Source organism: Notolepis coatsorum (genome assembly GCF_963971535.1).
Source record: "Notolepis coatsorum genome assembly, chromosome: 13".
Classification (NCBI taxonomy): domain Eukaryota; kingdom Metazoa; phylum Chordata; class Actinopteri; order Aulopiformes; family Paralepididae; genus Notolepis; species Notolepis coatsorum.
This window is the reverse complement of record NC_140177.1, coordinates 119,998,144-120,020,868: the sequence shown is the minus strand read 5'-3', so window position 1 is coordinate 120,020,868 and position 22,725 is coordinate 119,998,144. Positions and strand designations below refer to the sequence as shown.

The 22,725-nt window shown below is 45.4% G+C and overlaps 1 protein-coding gene across 1 annotated transcript in view; it reads right to left on the bottom strand.

Moving 5' to 3' along the window:
• Nucleotides 1-22,725, bottom strand: part of myo10 (myosin X) — a 320,882-nt gene that overhangs the window by 236,210 nt on the left and 61,947 nt on the right. Inside the window, 1 exon segment of the mRNA XM_084327904.1 lies at nucleotides 4,294-4,392. Coding sequence (XP_084184030.1) covers nucleotides 4,294-4,392 — 99 coding nt within the window.

The window sequence follows — 22,725 nt, the reverse complement described above, 5'->3', positions numbered from 1 at the left end:
TTAAATTGTATTGCTAAATTGACATTACTATGGCCCATTCAACGTCAATTATCTATCGTTCAGGACGTAGGGACGTTATACTTTTTCATTCACATATTCATACTAAAATACGGTCTAAAGTATAAATATGTTTTTATCGTTTTCTGCAGCATTCTCCAGAACGTGATTTATAGCCCTAAATGCATTATATTGATGATCAAATACAGTTTGATAGCGATCTGAGCAAGATAAAAAAATTCAAATGGACGTGATTCTAGAAGTTACTACTATCATCTGATGTTGACCGGATGAGGGGGGGGTCGTTTATAATTCCGTGGCCAACGTTAGATGATTCATGTAGTGTGGGTGATATGATCATTAGAGCAGTTTGTATCGAACACGGTAAAAAAAAACGCTGAAACTCACCGCAGCTTCCTCGTAGCGTTGGGCGATGAGCGTGGAGCAAAAATATTCATATTATGGGATGTTGAAATATGCGATCCATCTCCAGGTTGTATAATAGTATATACGTCCAAATCATGTTGTTTATCGAGTTATTGGTAACGGATCACTATCCATTGTGTCGCGCTCGAGTCCCGGGACCTATAGCGAGTGATCGGACCGAATTTGGATGAGCACCAGTTTCCGTTTCCGGTTTCCGGTTTGGGCGATCCGCCGATCGGCCACCAGATGGCGCTCTTGAACCGTTGGAGAGTTGAGAGGGGATAAACAGTAGATCTCAAGTCTCCGGGGGAGAAATATGATTGCGATCACAGATTTTTGAAATATTGATCTCAATGACGTGTTGCGGCATCATTGGCAGAATGAGCATGGCGGGGAATGACGAGTTTAGGCGTCCTTGGCAGAGAAAGTGTTAACACTTTGAGTGCCAGCGACGTGTATTATCGTCTTATCATGCCCCCCGTTGAGTGCAGACGACGCGAATTGTAGCTTTTTTTTATAGCGATCTGAATTCATATTTCATCAACCGAGTCTCCCGTTGGTACAGCAGACCCTCTAGCAGTGTTAATTTTGGCAGCTATTTTCATTTTAGTTTTAGTCTTAGTCATGTGTCAAGTGCTACTTTTTCGTTTTCATCATATTTAGTCATCTGCATTTATTTTTCGTTTAGTCAGTTTTAGTCAACTAAATGTCTGAGCATTTTAGTCTTAGTCAGTGTTAGTCTCGATTTTGTCTTTTTTGTTTTTGTCTAGATTTAGTCGCAGAAAACTGATGATTTTAGTCTAGTTTTCGCTAATGAAAAAAAGGCATTTTATATTTTTATATTGTAAATAATGCAATTCTATTTATTAAGTATAGTCTAGCCCAAACCCTATCAGCTGATTCACAATACGTTCAGTAGAAGGCTAGAAGCCCAATAGTAACCAAACATTCCTTGAAATGGTCAATAGATTCAGAAATAGTCAGACATGGAATGGAACATATTCTGATTTAAATTCATTTTTAACCAACAATGGAACATTAGGATAGTGTAAATACACAGTACACACTGATTGCAATTCTCACTGGTACCTACTGTACAAATTTCACACACGTCACACACATTCCGTTTTGTCCCTCGAGTCGTACTGTAGATCGCTGACGTCACTTAAAATGGCGGCCCCCATCAGAGCATTCGGCTAATAACATTAGCTTAGCGACCCTGCCACCGCACAATGTGCATAAAGTGTGGTAACAAAATATCACAGCCCCTAAGACTGGGAGCGTTCTAACTCTACTGAGCATGTACCCAACATTATATGAAAAATACAAAGTCATTACGACGTTTTAGTGCACTTCAAGCGCTAAAGGGATTCATAACTTATAGCGGGGTCAATCTCAGTGTTAGTACTCGTCTGTTTCTTTTCTTTTCATACCAACATTACCTTTTTAAGTGAACGTGGTCTTGTCCTTGTTGTATCCATGTGTAATGTTGATAGTAGTCTGGGATATAGGTCCCGACTCCCATGCTATTAGCTATTAGCTCTTCTGGCAGCCTAGCCATCCTCTCAGCCTCCGTCGTCTTAAATGCTATGTTCTTTTGGTAGAACTGTTCGGCTGCCGCAGGAGTGTTGAGAGAGTAGCAGATTCCGTTCATGGTTATTGGTATAAGCTGTAGTCACCAGAGACCTGGATGCGGTTTTTAGCCTCACGTATGTTATGTAGCTTGGCTTTTAGCCATAAACGCTGCTGAGCTTAACCCGGAAACGGAAATGGGAAATGCTGAAATAATAACGTGACTTATTCTAAAAGTTATAATTATTTTGTCTCATCTTGTTTTAGTCAACATAAATTAAGAGAGAATTCGTCATGGTTTTTGTAAACTACATTTTTGTGTGTTCAGTTGTGGTCAACGATATGTAATTAACTATTTAGTCGCGTTGGCGTCACGTGGTCTTCAATAACGTGACGTCACGTCTCGTTGTCGTCATGAAAAAAACCTTTGTTGACGAACATCTTTCGTCATCAATTTAGTCAACAAAATTAACACTGCCCTCTAGGAGCTCAGATGGGAAAATACCGCCCCCTATCGTCTATCCCTGTGTAACTGCAGGCCATTCGATTATACTGCTGGATCCCTGTGGGGGGAGCCTATTGGCTCCATTATGCTAGCGAGCCGTCTGATGATGAGGGAAGTGATCGCGAGTTGGAAAGCAGCGTGAAATATATATTTACAGCAGCCAATAATCAATCAATAAACGCGATCGATATTTGGAATGGCGATCAGGAATTGGAATAATCTTTTTGGAGAACATCTGATCTAAGGTAAGGAGTCTATGTTACCAGTTTTAGGATAATCAGAGCTGTATTCACTGAGATATCAGCATGTGCTGTGTGTGTGTATGTGTGTGTGTGTGTGTGTGTGTGTGATGTTGAGGAAATGAGAGAATAGATTTTTCAGCCCGCTTCTATAGCGTGCATAAGTACACATATACTATCGATAATCTAGCGTTTATTTGAAAACGATTCATAAATAGGCTGACAAATGACAACGTGTCTAGTGTATTCGAGAATATTCCAATAAATGCCGTTTATGGGGGAATCTTTCTATTTTCCGGAAATTTTCGAGAGAACGATAGCTTTTCGAAATGCTATAAAAAGGATATGAACCGATTAAAAAACAATCCGTTTTGACAATGTTGACTGCAAACAAGTCATTGATAAGCGACGGGCAGATTAGACACATAGCCATAATTTAAAACATAGATTATGCGTTTTTTAACGCTATCATTGAAGTGGATGCTGGCACTCAACAGGGTTTTCAATGTTAAATGGCCGGCACTGATCTAGTTAAAGGAGCGCGCCAATATTTGGGGTAATTAGCTTACCGTCTTCTCCAGAGACAGACAAGAAGATAGATACCAGTTTCCTCTCTGTGCGTTCAGTAGAAAGCTATCTGGCTGCATGTTAGCCTAGCTTAGCACAATGAATGGAAGCGGACATGTACGGGTAGCCTTCGGGAGAGGTGTTAGTTGGACAATGCAAAGGATACCGGTACATGTCCGCTTCCATTCATTGTGCTAAGCTAGGCTAACATGCAGCTCTCTCTGGAGAAGACGGTAAGCTAATTTCCCAAGATGTTGGCGTGTGCCTTTAACAAAAACCCATCTTGAATGTGTGCATTGACCCCCGACATCTATGCACTTTTACCCCCTTGTTTTGACAACATGGATCAAAGTGGTCCTGAGGAGTCATATGGGCTCCAGGGGGATCTGCCTCGTCCTGAGCAGCTGATCCCAAAATATGAGGAGATCTGTTTTAAGCCTTCGCTCTCTTGGAGGGTTACAAAAGAGAAATGTCTGGCAACCCCATCTTCAATGCTAGTAGAGCGGTAGCACTTTACTTAGGGTAATAGAGTATAATGTGTTATAATACCAACTACAAGCTCCTATAACATGCTTATACTGTTACTATTTATGAATGAAACTGGACTACTACTACAGGTTGTGAACAATGTGAGTATATATTGTTTGATCTTAATTGTTTGGTTTTTATCAGTCAATATTTGTATTGTTATTGTCTGCGTTGCTTTACCATTTATTTTATTCTCTGCATTGCTTTTATCCTATTCTATTTTATGCAACTCTTATGTCTGTTTTACTGCTGTGAAGCACTTTGGGCTGCAATTCTGGTATGAAAGGTGCTATACAAATAAAGTGTATTATTATTTATAATTACTGCCTCGCCACCTTTGTGATTTTATTAGACCAATACGATCTGTTACATGTGTTAATAACCACTCTATGTACTTTAAACAAAGTACTTGGTAATATCCTGCTAAAGTGTTGGATTAGCGCCTTCTGCAGTTCTTACCTGGCCATAGTCCGTAGCGAAGACCACCACCCCGCCAGAGCAAGAGGACACGGTACTGGGAAGGTTCTGTTCGTCCTCCCTCAACCACACACGGGCACCCTGGAGAGAGAGAGACGAGAAAAAATACATTTACTAAACAATGCTACTGTTTAATAATCCACCGTCAACACCAATCAAACGCTTACATCAAGGGGAGCGTGGAAATAGCTATAAAACGGCCATGTTTAGCTCTCGAGACATAAACAATTGTATTTTGAACTTCCCCTTTGTGGAAGAAAAAAAAAGGAGAAAGTTCTGAGATTATTTGAAATGTTCGCAGTTCACTTACAAACCGCCACCTTACCTGACACACGCTCAGCGTCGGAGGCTGCGTTGCTGTCACAACAGCTGATAATGAATCGCTTTGAAACGCAGCCACACATTGACCTCATTACCTACGGTCGCCATGGCATTGCTATGGCATTGACCTTTCCCCCCTCCAGCCAATAGGGTCACAGCTGTCCGGGACCCGGGAAACAAGCCTTGGTGTCAGGTTACCCTGAGACGGCTACCTTGGTGGACGTGCTTTTTAACTCCAGAGAGTCGTCATCTTAAAGGTTTATTGAGGCTCTAGTGACTGTGGAGGATTGGCGCAGGAACCCCAGTTCAAAACATTTGACGTTTTATCGCCTCTTCACTTGTGGGGAGTTTATTGCTTTTTGCAGCTGGGTATTTACTCACACTAACTGGGTCAAGCACTCCCTTTTTATGTCGAATTAGCACACATTGTCGAGTTTTCGCATTTTTTGGTTTACACATTTTGGAACTCCTCTGTGGTGAAATGAGCATGTCGAACGTTAGTGTTAATAATAATGTAACATTGGGTCGGCAGCTATCAAAAACAAATTCACCAAGGTCTCTTTTCTACTACTAAAACAATTGAGCATCATTTTCCACCACTCGCTAGGGCTGGGCGATATGGCCTCTAAATGATATCGCGTTTTTTTGCACCATATCACGATACACAATATATATCGCGATATTTTGACATTTCCTCTAAAGCCCTTAAAAATGCTTGATTTAACCCTTTGATGCATACAGTCACGCCAATATGATGATTATAATAAGTCCCTGCAACATATGTTTGCATTATTAAACCATGAAGATGCTTTAAAAAATTATTTAATGAAAATGTACTGACACTAATAAAAAAAAATATTTACATCTAAGACCATTTATATAAAAACTCTTGGGTGCGTTTTTTTTGCACAGTACTGTGTTTTCTATCCACTTTAGCCAAACACACACACACACATATATGTATATATATATATATATATATATATATATATATATATATATATATATATATATATATATATACACACACTACTGTGAGAAAATAATAATCACACACAAAGGTATAATGGCTTATAGCAGACTTAATGATTTTAGAATATTTCAGATAATGAAATTAAATGTTTATATCATCAACTATCCAGTTAGTATTTATACTGTCTGTAACGTTTGGCTACTTTAAATCATTGAATGTAGAGAGAGAGCGAGAGAGAGAGAGAGAGAGAGAGAGAGAGAGAGGGGGCGAGAATGAACAAGAGCCAGCGCCCCCCCCCCCTCTGGTTTTGTTCTAGGTTCGCGTTTTGATCGTCTAAGCTGCCGTAGGTGAAGACGTCACACTCGAATGTAAACACGAAGAGATGGAGATGGAGACACACGGAGATGGAAATTGGATGATATACAGAAACGAATAACCAATAAATATGAAGTTATGTTTAAACTTCTGTTGTCAAGCGTTGTCAATATAACCCACCCCCTTTCCTCACGAATGGAACTAGTCTTGTGGAGTCCGCTTTGACCGTTTTCCAGGGTTAGCAGCTATCGCTAGTTAGCTTAGCATAATCCTAATGGATACCTTGGTTAGCAGCTACCGTTAGCTCATTGCTCGTGTCAATTAAATTGCATGTTATTAAAGGTCCGCGCTGGTCTGTCTAATGAAATTACAACCGCAACATTATATCGCACTGTACAGCCCTGACTACACTAACGTTAGCCTATAGCTCCGCCGTCCCTGCTACACTTGGGACCAATACACTAACGTTAGCCTATAGCTCCGCCGTCCCTGCTACACTCGGGACCAGTACACTAACATTAGCAATAGCTCCGCCGTCCCTTCTCGAGGAAAGCACTCAGAGTGTCTCTCGGCCGCGGGCGGCGCCATATAAACTAATACTCGATGTTCGCGATATAGTACAGTACTACATCTCGGGTAGAACAATCCGCGATACATCGAGTATACTCGATATATCGCCCACCCCTACCACTCGCTACTAGGGATGGGAATCGAAAACCGGTTCCCGTTGGCCGATGCCTGGAACCGTGTGGCTCCTGTGACTTTCGATTCCCTTAACGCTGCCAGGTTTTTCCTACAGTTGCGCGCGTTAGCATGTAGCCATGGCAGACTCTATTTGATTCCTTAAGGGCTCGAAATTGCCTGGCTTTTGGTCATATGCTCCCGAAATGCTCCCGCTGTTTGGCTACTTCTATGTGCAGTGAAAACTACTTGAATGCTTTCATTGATTTAGTTTAGGGTGAGCTAAAATTAGCCGCGGAGCTATCGCTAGCTAACGTGAGCTAACGCTATTTAATCAAGCTCACAAAGAGAGATAAACAGCTGACAGCGGATAGTACAGGTACAAATACAATAAAACAGCGGGTGGGGACTGTTCTGTAAACATTGTACTCTTTAGTTCACATATAATAAGAGCCGGATTGTTTATTTACTAAGTCCGTCAGACAGGAAGTACCATGGTGCAACATACAAATGTGTCCGTGTAGCAACACAAGCCAATACCTACAGGACAGGGGCCCGGGGAGGGAGCTCTGTGTGTCTGTGTGTGTGTGTGTGAGACAGAAGTCAGAGGAATAACGACTGTTATTCAATAGATTAAATTAGTTTAAGAATAAAAAAATAAATACATTTTAAGAGAATCTCAAATACATTATTTTATTTAAGTGTAGGCTATAGTTAATGTTTTATTTTTTACAGTTTTTGTATTTTTCTGACATGGTAAATGGCTGCTTTTTTATATAGCGCTTTTATCCAAAGCGCTTTACAATTTGTTCCTTACATTTTACCCAATCACTCACACATTCACACAACGACGGCGCAGGCAACCATGCAAGGTGCCAACCTGCTCATCGGGAGTAGTTAGGGGTTAAGTGTCTTGCTCAAGGACACATCGACACGCTGCCCGGGAGGAGCGGGAATCGAACCGGGAACCTCCGGATTGCCAGACGACTGCTCTACCTCCCGAGCCACTGTCGCCCCTGACATGGGGGCTCAACAATAAATGACAATCAGAAATGTCAAGTTGCATGTTGTTATTCTAACCAGCTTAGTTCTGTTGCATTTCCAATTTATTTATTTAAATTATAAATTGATCAGGTATCGATAAGAGAATCGATAAAGAATCGAATCGATAAGCAGAATCGATAATGGAATCGTATCGATAAAATCCTATCAATTCCCATCCCTACTCGCTACTTCCCACTTTGACCTGGCATTGGCTGCTCCTCTCATCCAGAATCAGAATCAACCACCAGAACCTTGAATCTCAACCTTGTCTGAAGTATGGAGTGTCTGGCTCCAGCATCGCCGTGCTGCATGTCTCAACGCTCCCTCAAGAGAATAGATCCAGGTATGCAACCCCCCCCTCCCCTCCTCTCCCCCTCCCCCTCTGTTCATTGTTGCCCTCTCCATGAATCCTTAGCGTGCCTCCGGTGAAGCCCTCTCTTAAACGCATAGCCACATGTGTCCGTGTTCATTAGCGTGACAGGCTAATGCTAATGGAAAAACCAAACGCTATTTTTTTTTATCTTTTCTTTCGCTGGAACGGATTGGCTATGACCAGCGGCAGTGGTGGTGGTGAGGAGGGCCTCTGAACGGAGAGCATAATGATTGACCTATAACCCTAACCCTCTATGACACATGCCCTACTTCTGACTGAGTCACCCCGGTATGACTGGGAGAAGGGATGAATGCAGAGAGAGAGAGAGAGAGAGATGGAGTGACCCCTCCTCCCTCTCTCACACGAGCTGACTGGAAGGCCTGCCGTGTCAGCAGCACATCAATGGAGAAGCCGAGTGTTGTTCTAACCCCCGGGAACCCCCCCGCCCCCCCGTGCTTCAGAAGCGAGCCAACGCCGTTCAAACGGGACCGGGGATCACCTGGGGACCCGCAGAGGAAACTCATAAAGCATAAAGCTCATCTTCTCGACCAGATAAAGCCTTTACCTCTACCTGCCCCTCTACCTCTACCTGCCCCTCTACCTCTACCTGCCCCTCTACCTCTACCTGCCCCTCTACCTCTACCTGCCCCTCTACCTCTACCTGCCCCTCTACCTCTTCCTGCCCCTCTACCTCTTCCTGCCACTCTACCTCTACCTGCCCCTCTACCTCTTCCTGCCCCTCTACCTCTTCCTGCCCCTCTACCTCTACCTGCCCCTCTACCTCTTCCTGCCCCTCTACCTCTACCTGCCCCTCTACCTCTTCCTGCCCCTCTACCTGCCCCTCTACCTCTTCCTGCCCCTCTACCTGCCCCTCTACCTCTACCTGCCCCTCTACCTCTACCTGCCCCTCTACCTCTTCCTGCCCCTCTACCTCTACCTGCCCCTCTACCTCTACCTGCCCCTCTACCTCTTCCTGCCCCTCTACCTCTACCTGCCCCTCTACCTCTTCCTGCCCCTCTACCTCTTCCTGCCACTCTACCTCTACCTGCCCCTCTACCTCTTCCTGCCCCTCTACCTCTTCCTGCCCCTCTACCTCTACCTGCCCCTCTACCTCTTCCTGCCCCTCTACCTCTACCTGCCCCTCTACCTCTTCCTGCCCCTCTACCTGCCCCTCTACCTCTTCCTGCCCCTCTACCTGCCCCTCTACCTCTACCTGCCCCTCTACCTCTACCTGCCCCTCTACCTCTTCCTGCCCCTCTACCTCTACCTGCCCCTCTACCTCTTCCTGCCCCTCTACCTCTTCCTGCCACTCTACCTCTACCTGCCCCTCTACCTCTTCCTGCCCCTCTACCTCTTCCTGCCCCTCTACCTCTACCTGCCCCTCTACCTCTTCCTGCCCCTCTACCTCTACCTGCCCCTCTACCTCTTCCTGCCCCTCTACCTCTACCTGCCCCTCTACCTCTACCTGCCCCTCTACCTCTTCCTGCCCCTCTACCTCTACCTGCCCCTCTACCTCTACCTGCCCCTCTACCTCTACCTGCCCCTCTACCTCTTCCTGCCCCTCTACCTCTACCTGCCCCTCTACCTCTACCTGCCCCTCTACCTCTACCTGCCCCTCTACCTCTTCCTGCCCCTCTACCTCTACCTGCCCCTCTACCTCTACCTGCCCCTCTACCTCTACCTGCCCCTCTACCTCTTCCTGCCCCTCTACCTCTACCTGCCCCTCTACCTCTACCTGCCCCTCTACCTCTACCTGCCCCTCTACCTCTTCCTGCCCCTCTTCCTGCCCCTCTACCTCTACCTGCCCCTCTACCTCTACATGTCCCTCTGCCTCTTCCTGCGCCTCTACCTCTACCTGCCCCTCTACATCTACCTGTCCCTCTACCTCTTCCTGCCCCTCTACCTCTTTCTGCCCCTCTACCTCTTCCCGCCCCTCTACCTCTACATGCCCCTCTGCCTCTTCCTGCCCCTCTACCTGCCCCTCTACCTGCCCCTCTACCTCTTCCTGCACCTCTACCTCTTCCTGCACCTCTACCTCGTCCTGCCCCACTACCTCTACCTTCCTCTCTACCTGCTCTCTACCTCTACCTGTCCCTCTACCTCTACCTGTCCCTCTACCTCTTCCTGCCACTCTACATCTCCCTGCCCCTCTACCTCTACCTGCCCTACTACCTCTTCCTGCACCTCTACCTCTACCTGCCCTCTACCTCTACCTGCCCCTCTACCTGCCCCTCTACCTCGTCCTGCCCCACTACCTCTTCCTGCCCCACTACCTCTACCTGCCCCACTACCTCTAACTGCCCCTCTACCTCTACCGGTTCCCATTCAGAAAAAAACGTTTTCCTCCAAGGCTTCTGTCGTACAAAGTAATTTCTCGCTCAAAAGAGAGACAATGTTGTTTCATAGTTTGAGTTCATTTCACAAGCGTGTTTTCCTTCGACTGATCTTTAACTGACTGATGGTTTTGGTCTTTTATCAAAACTCCCCAAAAATTTATTATTTTCCCAGTAAAGTTACTCTGTGCGTTGGATAGTACTACTACTGACGTCACCGAGATATTAACCGCGTCACGCCGGTCTCACAAGGAGGCATCTCCTCTGACATCACAGGCGCTCTGAAGTTTGATGTCACCATGGCTCACCAAGCAACCAAAACATTCTACGGTGACATCACAAAAGGGAACATGTCACTTTTTGTGGTGCGCACAAAGGAGGAACGTGTGCTGTTTATATACCAGCCATGGCCATATGGGCATTCCTGATGTGCAGAGCCATGTCCGAATAATTTGACGCATGATTTGGGTCAGGAGGGGTGGGGAAGGAGCTAGTTGGGGCCCCTCCACACTCGTCTTTACTAGGATCAGGAGAAGCCCAAAGCCACACACTTTCCGGGGGGGGGGGGGGGGGGGGCTTTTCACAAAACCCTAAAGAACAGCCCCATTGCACCCCTATTCCCCTCCCCACCCCTTCCATCCTCTTTGTGGGCGGCGTGTGCCGCCTTCTCTCTCTCTACAAGGAGGGGGGGGGGGGGGGGAGACGTCCAACAGTGGCACACTATCTCATTGTCTTCCCTACCACATCCCCCCCTCCAAGTCCCCCCCCCCCCCTTCCCTGTGCACCCTTCACCCACTGAGCTACTAGCCCATTTCTAAACCATGGCTCTGAGCCTTGAATGGTCTCTCTCTCTCTCTCTCTCTCTCTCTCTCTCTCTCTGTATATTGAAGTGTTAAAAAAAAGAGACATGAGGAGAAGATATGAAAGGGGAGGAGTCTGTGTGTGGAGGGGGGGGGGGTCTTGTTTAAGGCTGGTGGATCAGGGCTCCAGCTGTTGCACCAGGGTGGCTTCTGTGTGTCTCTCTTCTGTGTGTCTGTGTCTCTCCTCTGTGTGTCTGTGTCTCTCCTCTGTGTGTCTGTGTCTCTCCTCTGTGTGTCTGTGTCTCTCTTCTGTGTGTCTGTGTCTCTCCTCTGTGTGTCTGTGTCTCTCTTATGTGTGTCTGTGTCTCTCCTCTGTGTGTCTGTGTCTCTCCTCTGTGTGTCTGTGTCTCTCTTATGTGTGTCTGTGTCTCTCTTATGTGTGTCTGTGTCTCTCCTCTGTGTGTCTGTGTCTCTCCTCTGTGTGTCTGTGTCTCTCCTCTGTGTGTCTGTGTCTCTCTGTGTGTCTGTGTCTCTCCTCTGTGTGTCTGTGTCTCTCCTCTGTGTGTCTGTGTCTCTCCTCTGTGTGTCTGTGTCTCTCCTCTGTGTGTCTGTGTCTCTCTCTGTGTGTCTGTGTCTCTCTGTGTGTCTGTGTCTCTCTTATGTGTGTCTGTGTCTCTCTCATGTGTGTCTGTGTCTCTCTTCTGTGTGTCTGTGTCTCTCTTATGTGTGTCTGTGTCTCTCTTCTCTGTGTCTGTGTCTCTCTCTGTGTGTGTCTGTGTCTCTCTTCTGTGTGTCTGTGTCTCTCTCTCTGTGTGTCTGTGTCTCTCTTATGTGTGTCTGTGTCTCTCTTATGTGTGTCTGTGTCTCTCTTCTGTGTGTCTGTGTCTCTCTCATGTGTGTCTGTGTCTCTCTTATGTGTGTCTGTGTCTCTCTTCTGTGTGTCTGTGTCTCTCTCTCTGTGTGTCTGTGTCTCTCTTATGTGTGTCTGTGTCTCTCTTATGTGTGTCTGTGTCTCTCCTCTGTGTGTCTGTGTCTCTCTTATGTGTGTCTGTGTCTCTCCTATGTGTGTCTGTGTCTCTCCTCTGTGTGTCTGTGTCTCTCTTATGTGTGTCTGTGTCTCTCCTCTGTGTGTCTGTGTCTCTCCTCTGTGTGTCTGTGTCTCTCTTATGTGTGTCTGTGTCTCTCTTATGTGTGTCTGTGTCTCTCTTATGTGTGTCTGTGTCTCTCTTCTGTGTGTCTGTGTCTCTCTTCTGTGTGTCTGTGTCTCTCCTCTGTGTGTCTGTGTCTCTCTTATGTGTGTCTGTGTCTCTCTTCTGTGTGTCTGTGTCTCTCCTCTGTGTGTCTGTGTCTCTCCTCTGTGTGTCTGTGTCTCTCTTCTGTGTGTCTGTGTCTCTCTGTGTGTCTGTGTCTCTCCTCTGTGTGTCTGTGTCTCTCTTCTGTGTGTCTGTGTCTCTCTTCTGTGTGTCTGTGTCTCTCTTCTGTGTGTCTGTGTCTCTCTTATGTGTGTCTGTGTCTCTCCTCTGTGTGTCTGTGTCTCTCTGTGTCTGTGTGTCTGTGTCTCTCCTCTGTGTGTCTGTGTCTCTCCTCTGTGTCTCTGTGTCTCTCTGTGTGTCTGTGTCTCTCTTATGTGTGTCTGTGTCTCTCCTCTGTGTCTCTGTGTCTCTCTTATGTGTGTCTGTGTCTCTCTCATGTGTGTCTGTGTCTCTCCTCTGTGTGTCTGTGTCTCTCCTCTGTGTGTGTGTGTCTCTCTCTTATGTGTGTCTGTGTCTCTCTGTGTGTCTGTGTCTCTCCTCTGTGTGTCTGTGTCTCTCCTCTGTGTGTCTGTGTCTCTCTTATGTGTGTCTGTGTCTCTCTCATGTGTGTCTGTGTCTCTCCTCTGTGTGTCTGTGTCTCTCTTCTGTGTGTCTGTGTCTCTCTCATGTGTGTCTGTGTCTCTCCTCTGTGTGTCTGTGTCTCTCTTCTGTGTGTCTGTGTCTCTCTTCTGTGTGTCTGTGTCTCTCCTCTGTGTGTCTGTGTCTCTCTTCTGTGTGTCTGTGTCTCTCTTATGTGTGTCTGTGTCTCTCTTATGTGTGTCTGTGTCTCTCCTCTGTGTGGGTGTGGTTACTTGTTTCCCCCCGGAGGGAGATATAGGAGGACAGACCGGACGTTAGGTTGTTGTGAAGCGAGCGTATTAGCAGGTAGCTGTGTTGTGCATTACGAGGGAATATTAACCTTTAAAACCCATATTAAGCTGGAATTAAACCACCATATACGAATACAACCTCTCCTCATTCTTCCTGACATTACTGCATGACTGATCGCTACAATTAGGCCTGCCACGATAACACATTTTGCTGGGCGATTAATTGCCCCCGAAAATATCGCGATAAGCGATATTATTGCGACCGGTTAGAGAATTTTTTTGAGAAATTTATTTCCCAAAACTTTTATTTTGAAGCCCACCGCTCCGTCTTTTCCGGTGTTTAAGACTTTTATTTTGAAGCCCACCGACCGGACCGGAAGTATTGTTGTGATTATCCTAGCCGACAACTTGTCTCGTCCGGTTGTGTTTTTTAGTTTTAACGTTAGCTACTAACGTTAGATGCAGCTACTACAGGCAATCAACGATGAGGAGGAAGCGTCAAAGCAGTATTATAATAGAATAGCTGTGGTGCGTAGGCACTGCAGCACGACTAGAAAACGACCCGTTATAATAAATTAATTCATGTTTAACTTGTCCCCGTCTCCAGTCCTTTGACTAGCCCCACCCGTTCATTGTAAACAATGATGCATGTAATTGTATTAACGTTATTCTGTGTTATTCTAACGTTACACTACAAATAACGCTACTTGGTTAAAAGGAGCAACACTATTGAGAAATGTAGTTAAGCTATGTGGTGTTGCCCCACGGAGCTCCCGTGCTGTACTCTGTAGTAAAGCCAGCGGCCCGCCTCCCAACACGGACAGTGACTGACAAGGGGCACTGGTTCCGCCTCATTAAAACAAACGCGCAAATAGCAATTAATCGCGCCCGTCAAAATCATTGCATTCATTTAAATTATCGCGGCAATTAATCGATTTATTGCTTATCGCGGCAGGCCTAGCTACAATACGTTCACTATCACCGATTGGACTATTGAAGTATTGTTATGCACCTGCTGAGAGAGAATGTTTTTTCGCGGAAGACGCTGTTCTGTTCTCAACCATCATTTCTTTGGACAATAAACCTTATAAACTACATCAGCTGCAGCCTGGACATTAAACTCTGTCAACATCCACAACTTCTTTTGTTACCAGAGTATAAAAACACATAACATAAGTAGCATGGTAATAATACGTAGGTTATTGATCAATTAATGTATTGATAAATTAATGGTGTACAAATGATACACCAGTAGAAGTCATGTTATTTCCTCATTGTCCTTGCTGTGTCGCCTGCCGTCGCCTAAAAAAATAGGATCGAGGCGATTTTTTGCCAGGCGACAGAAATTGCTGCGCGACCGTCGCTTCAAAATCTCCTGCCGTGTGGGTTCTCTCATTCATAACAATGGAGGCGATAGAATTCTGTCGGTCGCCTCGCTTAAAAAATCGGTCGCCTGGCAAAAACAGCCCGCCGTGTGCGGACCACTTTATGTGTGTCTGTGTCTCTCCTCTGTGTGTCTGTGTCTCTCTTATGTGTGTCTGTGTCTCTCCTCTGTGTGTCTGTGTCTCTCTTATGTGTGTCTGTGTCTCTCTCATGTGTGTCTGTGTCTCTCTTATGTGTGTCTGTGTCTCTCTTATGTGTGTCTGTGTCTCTCTGTGTGTCTGTGTCTCTCTCATGTGTGTCTGTGTCTCTCTTATGTGTGTCTGTGTCTCTCTGTGTGTCTGTGTCTCTCTGTGTCTGTGTCTCTCTCTCTGTGTGTCTGTGTCTCTCTCTGTGTGTCTGTGTCTCTCTCTCTGTGTGTCTGTGTCTCTCTCATGTGTGTCTGTGTCTCTCTGTGTCTGTGTCTCTCTCTCTGTGTGTCTGTGTCTCTCTCTGTGTGTCTGTGTCTCTCTCATGTGTGTCTGTGTCTCTTTTATGTGTGTCTGTGTCTCTCTTATGTGTGTATGTGCCTCTCTTATGTGTGTATGTGCCTCTCTTCTGTGTGTATGTGCTTCTCGCTCAGTCATTTCCACTTCAAGCTGTGTAAACGACACCAGAGAACGGAGCAGTGCTGGTGCGTGCATGCGTGCGTGCGTGTGTGTGTCTCAGTGGCCTCACACCCCGCACGACAGGAGACGGACAAAATCAGTCGGATCATTAAAACCAAGGACTTGGGAATATAAAATCCATGATGGTTTGAGTGTGAGGTCGGTGTACAATATGGCTATGCGTGCATACAGTATGTCCCACTATCTACAGTACACTATAGCCTTGGGGGCAAGATGTCAGCCATGTGTGCAAAACCTGACATCCCCTCCTCCCGGCGCGAACCCAAACATCAACACAAAACCTCACACAAGTGGTGGAAAGTAACTAAGTATTTGTACTCAAGTACCGTACTTAAAAGTAAAAAATGTAGCTACGGTACTTGTACTTTACGTCAGTATTTTCATTTTAGGGAACTTTATACTTTCACTCCACTACATTTCAAAGGAAATATTGTACTTTTTACCCCACTACATTTATCTGAACCCATCAGTTACTATTTTGCATAGAAAACATGGCAAGAATGTATGAAGATATACTATCACATTTGAAGTCTGTCGTAATCAGAGTAGCATAACTGGACCACATACCACTTTAACGTAACCTTTAATCAGAGCAGCATAACTGGACCACACAGGCACACACCACTTTAACACAACCTATGAAGAGGTCAATGGATAGAGGATTGAACGCCCCCAAGCACTGGAATACACAAACGTCATGTAGAATGTGTACTTTTACTTTAGATACTTAAGTACATTCAATAGCAAATACATCTCTACTTTTACTTAAGTGGAATTTGAATGGAGGACTTTTACTTTTACCAGAGTACTTGTTCTGGGTATTTCTACTTTTACTTAAGTAAAAGGTACTGTGTACTTCTTCCACCACTGCCTCCCGCCCCGAAAGGCTCTCCTGGAGCAGAACCCGAGTCAGTGACCCCTGTATGTGTTCTCCCTCCCTCCACGTGTGTGGCTCAGCGCGCCCTCTCTCCGTGGGGATGCTGTCGGGACAGACCGTGTGAGAGGGGATACAGTGACTGGAGGGAGGGAGTGTTTCATACATGTCGGGGGTTCGGAATGAGCAGCTGTCTCGCTGAGAGATCACACTTCCTCTCCCCGTAACAAACAGAGTCTTGTGCGCGACCACAAGCTATACCCCCCACCCCCGATCTATCTGAGCTGACAGGGAGTCAATGGAAGAGTCTGTGTGGTGTGTGTGTGTGTGTGTGTTGTGCGTGCGTGCGCGCACAGTAAAAAGCGTGACTCAACACAACTGGTGCTTGTTGTCTTGCGTGTCACTGTGTTGCAGTCTCCTCTGTCCCAAGCGACTGCGATAGTATTCATTAGCATCTGCAGACGGACATTTTCGGATGCAGGATACAAATGGTAAATGGCTGCATTTATACAGCTCTTTTATCCAAATCGCTTTACAATTTGTTCCTCACATTTTACCCACTCACTCACACATTCACACACCGACAGCAGAGGAGACCATGCAAGGTGCCGACCTGCTCATCTGGAGCAGTCAGGGGTTTAAGTGTTTTGCTCAAGGACACTTTGACACGCTGCCCGGGAGGAGCGGGAATTGAACTGGGAACCTCCGGATTACCAGACGACTGCTCTACCTCCCGTCGTTAAGGAATACAGTTAGCGGCAAAGTAGTTTTCAAAAACTATAAGCATTATGCGATTGTGGCAGTGACATTGGGTACAATTCTTTTGGTACACAAAAGACAAGACAAGATTTCTGCCATCTGTTAATGTTTTAATTAGGGATATCCGTGACTGAAAGGACATGCCGACATTATGGGAAATGCGCTTACTGTCCTCTCCACAGTCAGACAAGAAGATTAGCCTATCGTCTTCTCCAGAGAGAGATAAGAAGATAGATACAAATCTCCTCTCTCTGCGTTCAGTAGAAAGCTGGTCAGTTAATTCCACGACCACAACACCAGAGGGAGTTCCACAAATCAGGTTCAACACAGATTCGGCTCAAACAAGGGACTAAACACGTTTCGCAATTATGCCACAACAATGTGGAACGCCCTACCCTCAGCCGTAAAATAATGTGAATCCCTACCCACCTTCAAAACCGCTCTCAAAGAGCACCTACGGGAGGCTGCAATTGGAAACTGGCCCCGGTAAATGTCCAAACCACCCCCCCCCCCCCCCCCCCCCAGCCAACCCCCTCCAATGTACAGTTTCTTCCCCCTGGAAACTGGTATCTATCTTCTTGTCTCTCTCTGGAGAAGACGATAAGCTAATTTCCCCAAATGTTGGCGTGTTCCTTTAAGTCAGCCCCTCGTTTTAAGAATCTCACCGTCTGAACGGGTGAGAATGCACTCGTGTCTGTCTGGCAACACCAGGCGAGCAGCTGTGATGAGGAACAAGCACAACATCAGTCCAGACACAGAGATGGCGGAGGGCTTTAGGCACTGGTCGGTGCCAAGTTGGCATATTTGGAATGCATTACTTTCCTTTCATGGATGCCCGTGTGAAATGTCCCTCACGTGAAAATTATATAACGGTCTAATTCCTCGAGAGGATGGAAACCAAACTGCTTTCTTGTGAGCCGGTCTGTGTGTGGAGCCTCGTCAGGCCTTGTGACGTTCATACACTGGGGCTTCAATATCAAAAGCTGCTGACAGTAGTTTTGACCTTGTTCCATTTAAAAACAAGCTTGCGGTGTTTTAAAGATGCTCGGAAGTGTGTGCGCGCAGGGCAATTGAGACTTGACTTGAAAAGGTTGATTTGATCTCTCGGTCGGGTATTAAGCCATGGGGGGAGGGGGGGGGGGGGGGGGCTGAACGCATACTCTACCGCCTCCCTCCCCCCGTAGGCAATACATCCTATGTGGTCAATGGTTCCTCACGCAGCATGGGGAACAACTTGTTCCCCGTGGTCAACCGAGTGGAATGGATTATCTCCTGCTTGTTTGCATAAGCCACACACATCCTAATCACGTTGTCTCTCACTCCTGGCGTTTTGGCCGGGAGAAATGACATAGACTGTAACACTTAGGCCTAAATATAGTTTACAGACAAAAAAAAGTGGTAGTTTCAAATCAAGACTCCGGGCACTTTGAGAGCAGCGAAGATAAATGAGTACTGGGCGGAGGAAGCCAGAAACATGTAAAAGCCAAGTCTGGGCCATTTTGAGTTCCCTCGGAAAGGATTTATGGTACATGACCACGCTTTTCTTTAACCCTTTCAAATGTTACAATCTCACATGTGAGATAGAATGTTGAGAAGTGAACAATTCTTTGATGGTATAACAATGGCCACTTAAGTAACTCTGTACTTGTACTTGTCAAACATCAATATGTTGTTGATGGAGATCCATTGGATTAATGCTAAACACTGACCTAATAACACTACGGGGCTCTAACTTTGTGGCCAACTGGCCATAACATGTTTGTGTGAGCTCTTACACCCAAATTAGGTTTTCTATTCTCAGGGCTGTACACTGCGACGAGATGGTCGCAAATTGCCCCTTAATTTGGCCGTTGCGAGTTGGAAATATTATTTGGGAGCAACGTTGCGAGTTGTGATTTCAACCCTTCATTCGCATTTCACTCCTAAATTAATCCATACAAATTGGATAAATAAAAAAAAAAACATTAGCCTACAACCAAGGCTGTACAGTGCGACACAATGTCGTGGTGCTATGAAAGAATCTGTCGGCAATGAATGAACTTACTGCGATCACCGATAGCCTGAGTGAAAAAAAAGATTTGCGTGTGGAGTGAATCTGGGTCACGCTATATACTTGGTACTTGACACAGACACTTTTTTTTTTTTTCTTTTTTTTTATCTTTTTCCCCCTCCATTTTCCTCCGATTTTCTCCCATCCCAATGTTAGTCGTATGCCAATTCCCAATCCCCTTCCTGGTCGCTGCGCACTTACCCCCCACAGTCAGATCATCTGGGAGAGTGGAGGCTATCACGTGCTTCCTCCGACACACGTCCAGCCAATCAACCGCTTCTTTTCACCTGGCAGCGCGGATCCTCCCTGAGAGGGCGTAGCGTGTGGAAGGATCACACTATCCCACTCAGGTCCTATCCGCGCTTAGCAGGCGCCCCGACCGAACTGTAGGAGTCGCTGGTTACAACGACCCGGACCCACCCCGCCAGCTTCTCCCACCCTCTAATACAGCCAATTGTATTAGTGTGAACGGCCAGCCAAGCTGGTGACAACCCCGGAGCTGTGAGCTGGATTCGAACAGGCGAATCCAGCTCACAGCTCCGGGGTTGGTGACGAACGCAATCTCCGCTACGCCACCTAAACGCACGGACACGGACACTTCTAACGTTCAGGTTCAGCCATGCATTAGGTGAGTAGTAGTAGCCCACTATTAGGACGTGAAATACTGTCTACTTAAATTTATCAAATATCAACCTATCTATCTATCTATCTAATAATGAGACAATATGCAAATAAGATAATACTAATAATTGTCACGGTTCCCCGTATATGAAATGAAAGTGGCTTGCAACTTTACTGCTGGTAAAATCACTGTTTATTTCTCGTTTAGCATAGTATTACATTCCACTTCTATAAACAATCAAAGTCCTACCGTAAGAGCCTCATACGGGTCAATTAAACCTTTTTGATTAGTCTTTCCTTCGAGCTAAGTTGGACTGAACATTTCACTGTCAAAAGCGCAAATGTAAATAAGGTTGCGTCGCAACACGGTTTTCAAAATAAAGACCTGTCACATATACAAATACCTCTCAATTCTTATTAAAAAAAGTCCCGGATATACATAAACATTAATTGGCATAGATCTCTATAAACGGCCCAACACATTGATCACTTTAGGCACACACTGAAACCAGTAACATCACAAATATGAAGCAGGTAATTACCCATACAAATAATAAACCTTTCATGGGGTTATTTACAATAATAATTAATTTGATTTCTAAAGCACTTTTCATTGTGAAACAAATGTATGCAGAGTTTCTTGTCCTCCTGATTAATGCAATGGTGTGTGTGTGTGTTGTGGTGATCTCATTCAAGGAGCACACACAAGCGTGCGCACACACACACAGTTTGTTGTTTTTGTTCTATTAGTGATATACACACTTTCTCAGTTGGTTCATTATAAAAGATACAAACCTGAAAACAAACACACTTAAATGTTAAATAAAAGGACCACAGTAATGAGGCAGGAGGAACATATTTTTTTAATAATGGTAAAATTGTTATTTAAAAATGTGCCCCTAAAAGATATTTTTTGCCCCTAAATTTCTCATTTAGGGGCAAGTGTGCCCCTAGTGAAAAAGCTTAGCGTACAGCCCTGATTCTGGTTCAGACCTTCTCGCAATACTAGAATATAAACCTCAATTTGGTATGAGAGCTCACACAAACCTTATGCTGCGGTCAGGCGAGCGCTATCGGAGTCTCATGGTCAGTACAGAGAGACTCAGAAGGAGCTTCTATCCCCAGGCCATGAGGATGCTCAATGACTATGTAACAACAACCCATCCATCTACACTTATTGTACACACATCCACATGCACACACTCACTTTAAACAAACACTCACCTTAACACAATGGGGACGAACAACGTATATATCCGTGTTTCGATTCCACCCGTTGTTGACAGAAGCACGGATAAATCCGTGGCAAGTTGTTATTGCTTTTATTCCATATTAATAACCTATTCAAGGTCGCCGAGCGGCACTGCAGATTTACCCTACTCTATGAATTCGAGAAGGTGCAATACCGGCCAGATCCTCTTAGGGGCGCTATCGCGATAATGCAGTGTGCCCTGTGGCTGAACGGATCAGTAATTTTTTTTTACTTTCAATGGAGATTTCAGTTAGCAGGATTCTAGATGTGCAGCATGTAGCTTGGATTACGTTTTGCATCTCAGATTTCACCATGCAATAAGGGGATTTATCATCAGCCAATGGACATATCGATCTACCAGATGGCGATCGATAACGGGGAAATGGTCAGGGGGATCCCACCGGACCACAGTAAGATCTTTTTCACGTAAAGTACATCCCGATCGGGCCTTGTTTTGATAGCCATCCTCCAGGCGTTCGGCCTATGAGGCTAATGAGGCTAACGCGGTTATTGGTAATCAATAATCAGAAACGACGTCCCCCGCCCCCCCCCCCCCGTTCATGCATACATGCGTGAGTATCGTGTCGATCATATGCAGTTTCAGTTTTAACTGGAGCGTATCTATAACCGAAATGCCATTGGATTTAACGTTATTAGCTATTAGCCCATTATCTCGGCTTCCAGAAAATATACTAGACCAAATCCGGTATAATGCTTATATTCACGGCGCTATAAAATGAGAACGTATTGATGGATTTTTTTTTCTTTAAGCCATTTTGAAGGGACGGTTTATGGTCTCAATTCACAATGAGAATGGACAGATAGCAATACTATAAAGTATAGATTTAGCTCTACAAACAGCCCCACGTCTGTTTACATTTCACGGTCCTCTTGAGATTAATTAGACTCATCCCAGTGGCCGCGAAAGGGTTAACACTCACTTTAGACACTTTAAACACTTTAACACTACATCAGATTTATCTATTTATTTATACTACTAGTTTGTATATATTGTATATTGTATAGTGTTGGGACTTTACTATTACTTTTTTTTACTGTATGAAGCACATTCTCAGGTGGTTCATACAGAACCAAGAACCAAGTGACAAATAAAAGGAAAATTGAAACATGAAACTTGGCCTCATAAAGTCAGACAGAGCCCTGTGGAACAGCCTCCATTGACGTCACTGATTGGTGCGTGTTCATCAATACTGACTGAACCTCCCCGGGGCACAGCCAGAGAGCTTTCTACTGAACGCACAGAGAAGAAACTGGTATCTTCTTGTCTCTCTCTGGAGAATAAGGTAAAGCTAATTTCCCAAAATGTTGGCGTGTTCCTTTAAAGTGGGTGACATTCCCCTTTAAGCGCAGGCGTGGGTTGATTAATAATTAACATTTAGGGGGAACTGCTTTTTTTTTCTTTTTTTTTCACGACCGAGGTCAAAAGTAAATAACGGTCTGTTTCATTTTACAACCGTACTGTTTGGGTGTGCGTTTGATTTGATTGGTTGCTCACTTTTCCAGCCAATACATTGCAAGGAGACAGGTGGAACTCTATTGGGTGAAACATTATGGGGGGCGGGGGGAAGGGTTACCGTCTAATGCATGTCATTTTCAAGTCAACCCAACCCTTTACTTTGGATGATGTTTCTTTTCAAATGTGTTTTTTGTCCAACTACTAATTTGTCTGAAGGTTTTCCTCTCTGACGGATGAAGGCAGAGGACAGACAACACTAGATGAACGTCCTCCTCGCTCACACCCTCTCTAAAGGCGAGATTTACACATGCGCCCGGCCTCCTGTACCGCCCCGTCTGCACAGCTGTTTCAGGACAAATCTGGCATCGACG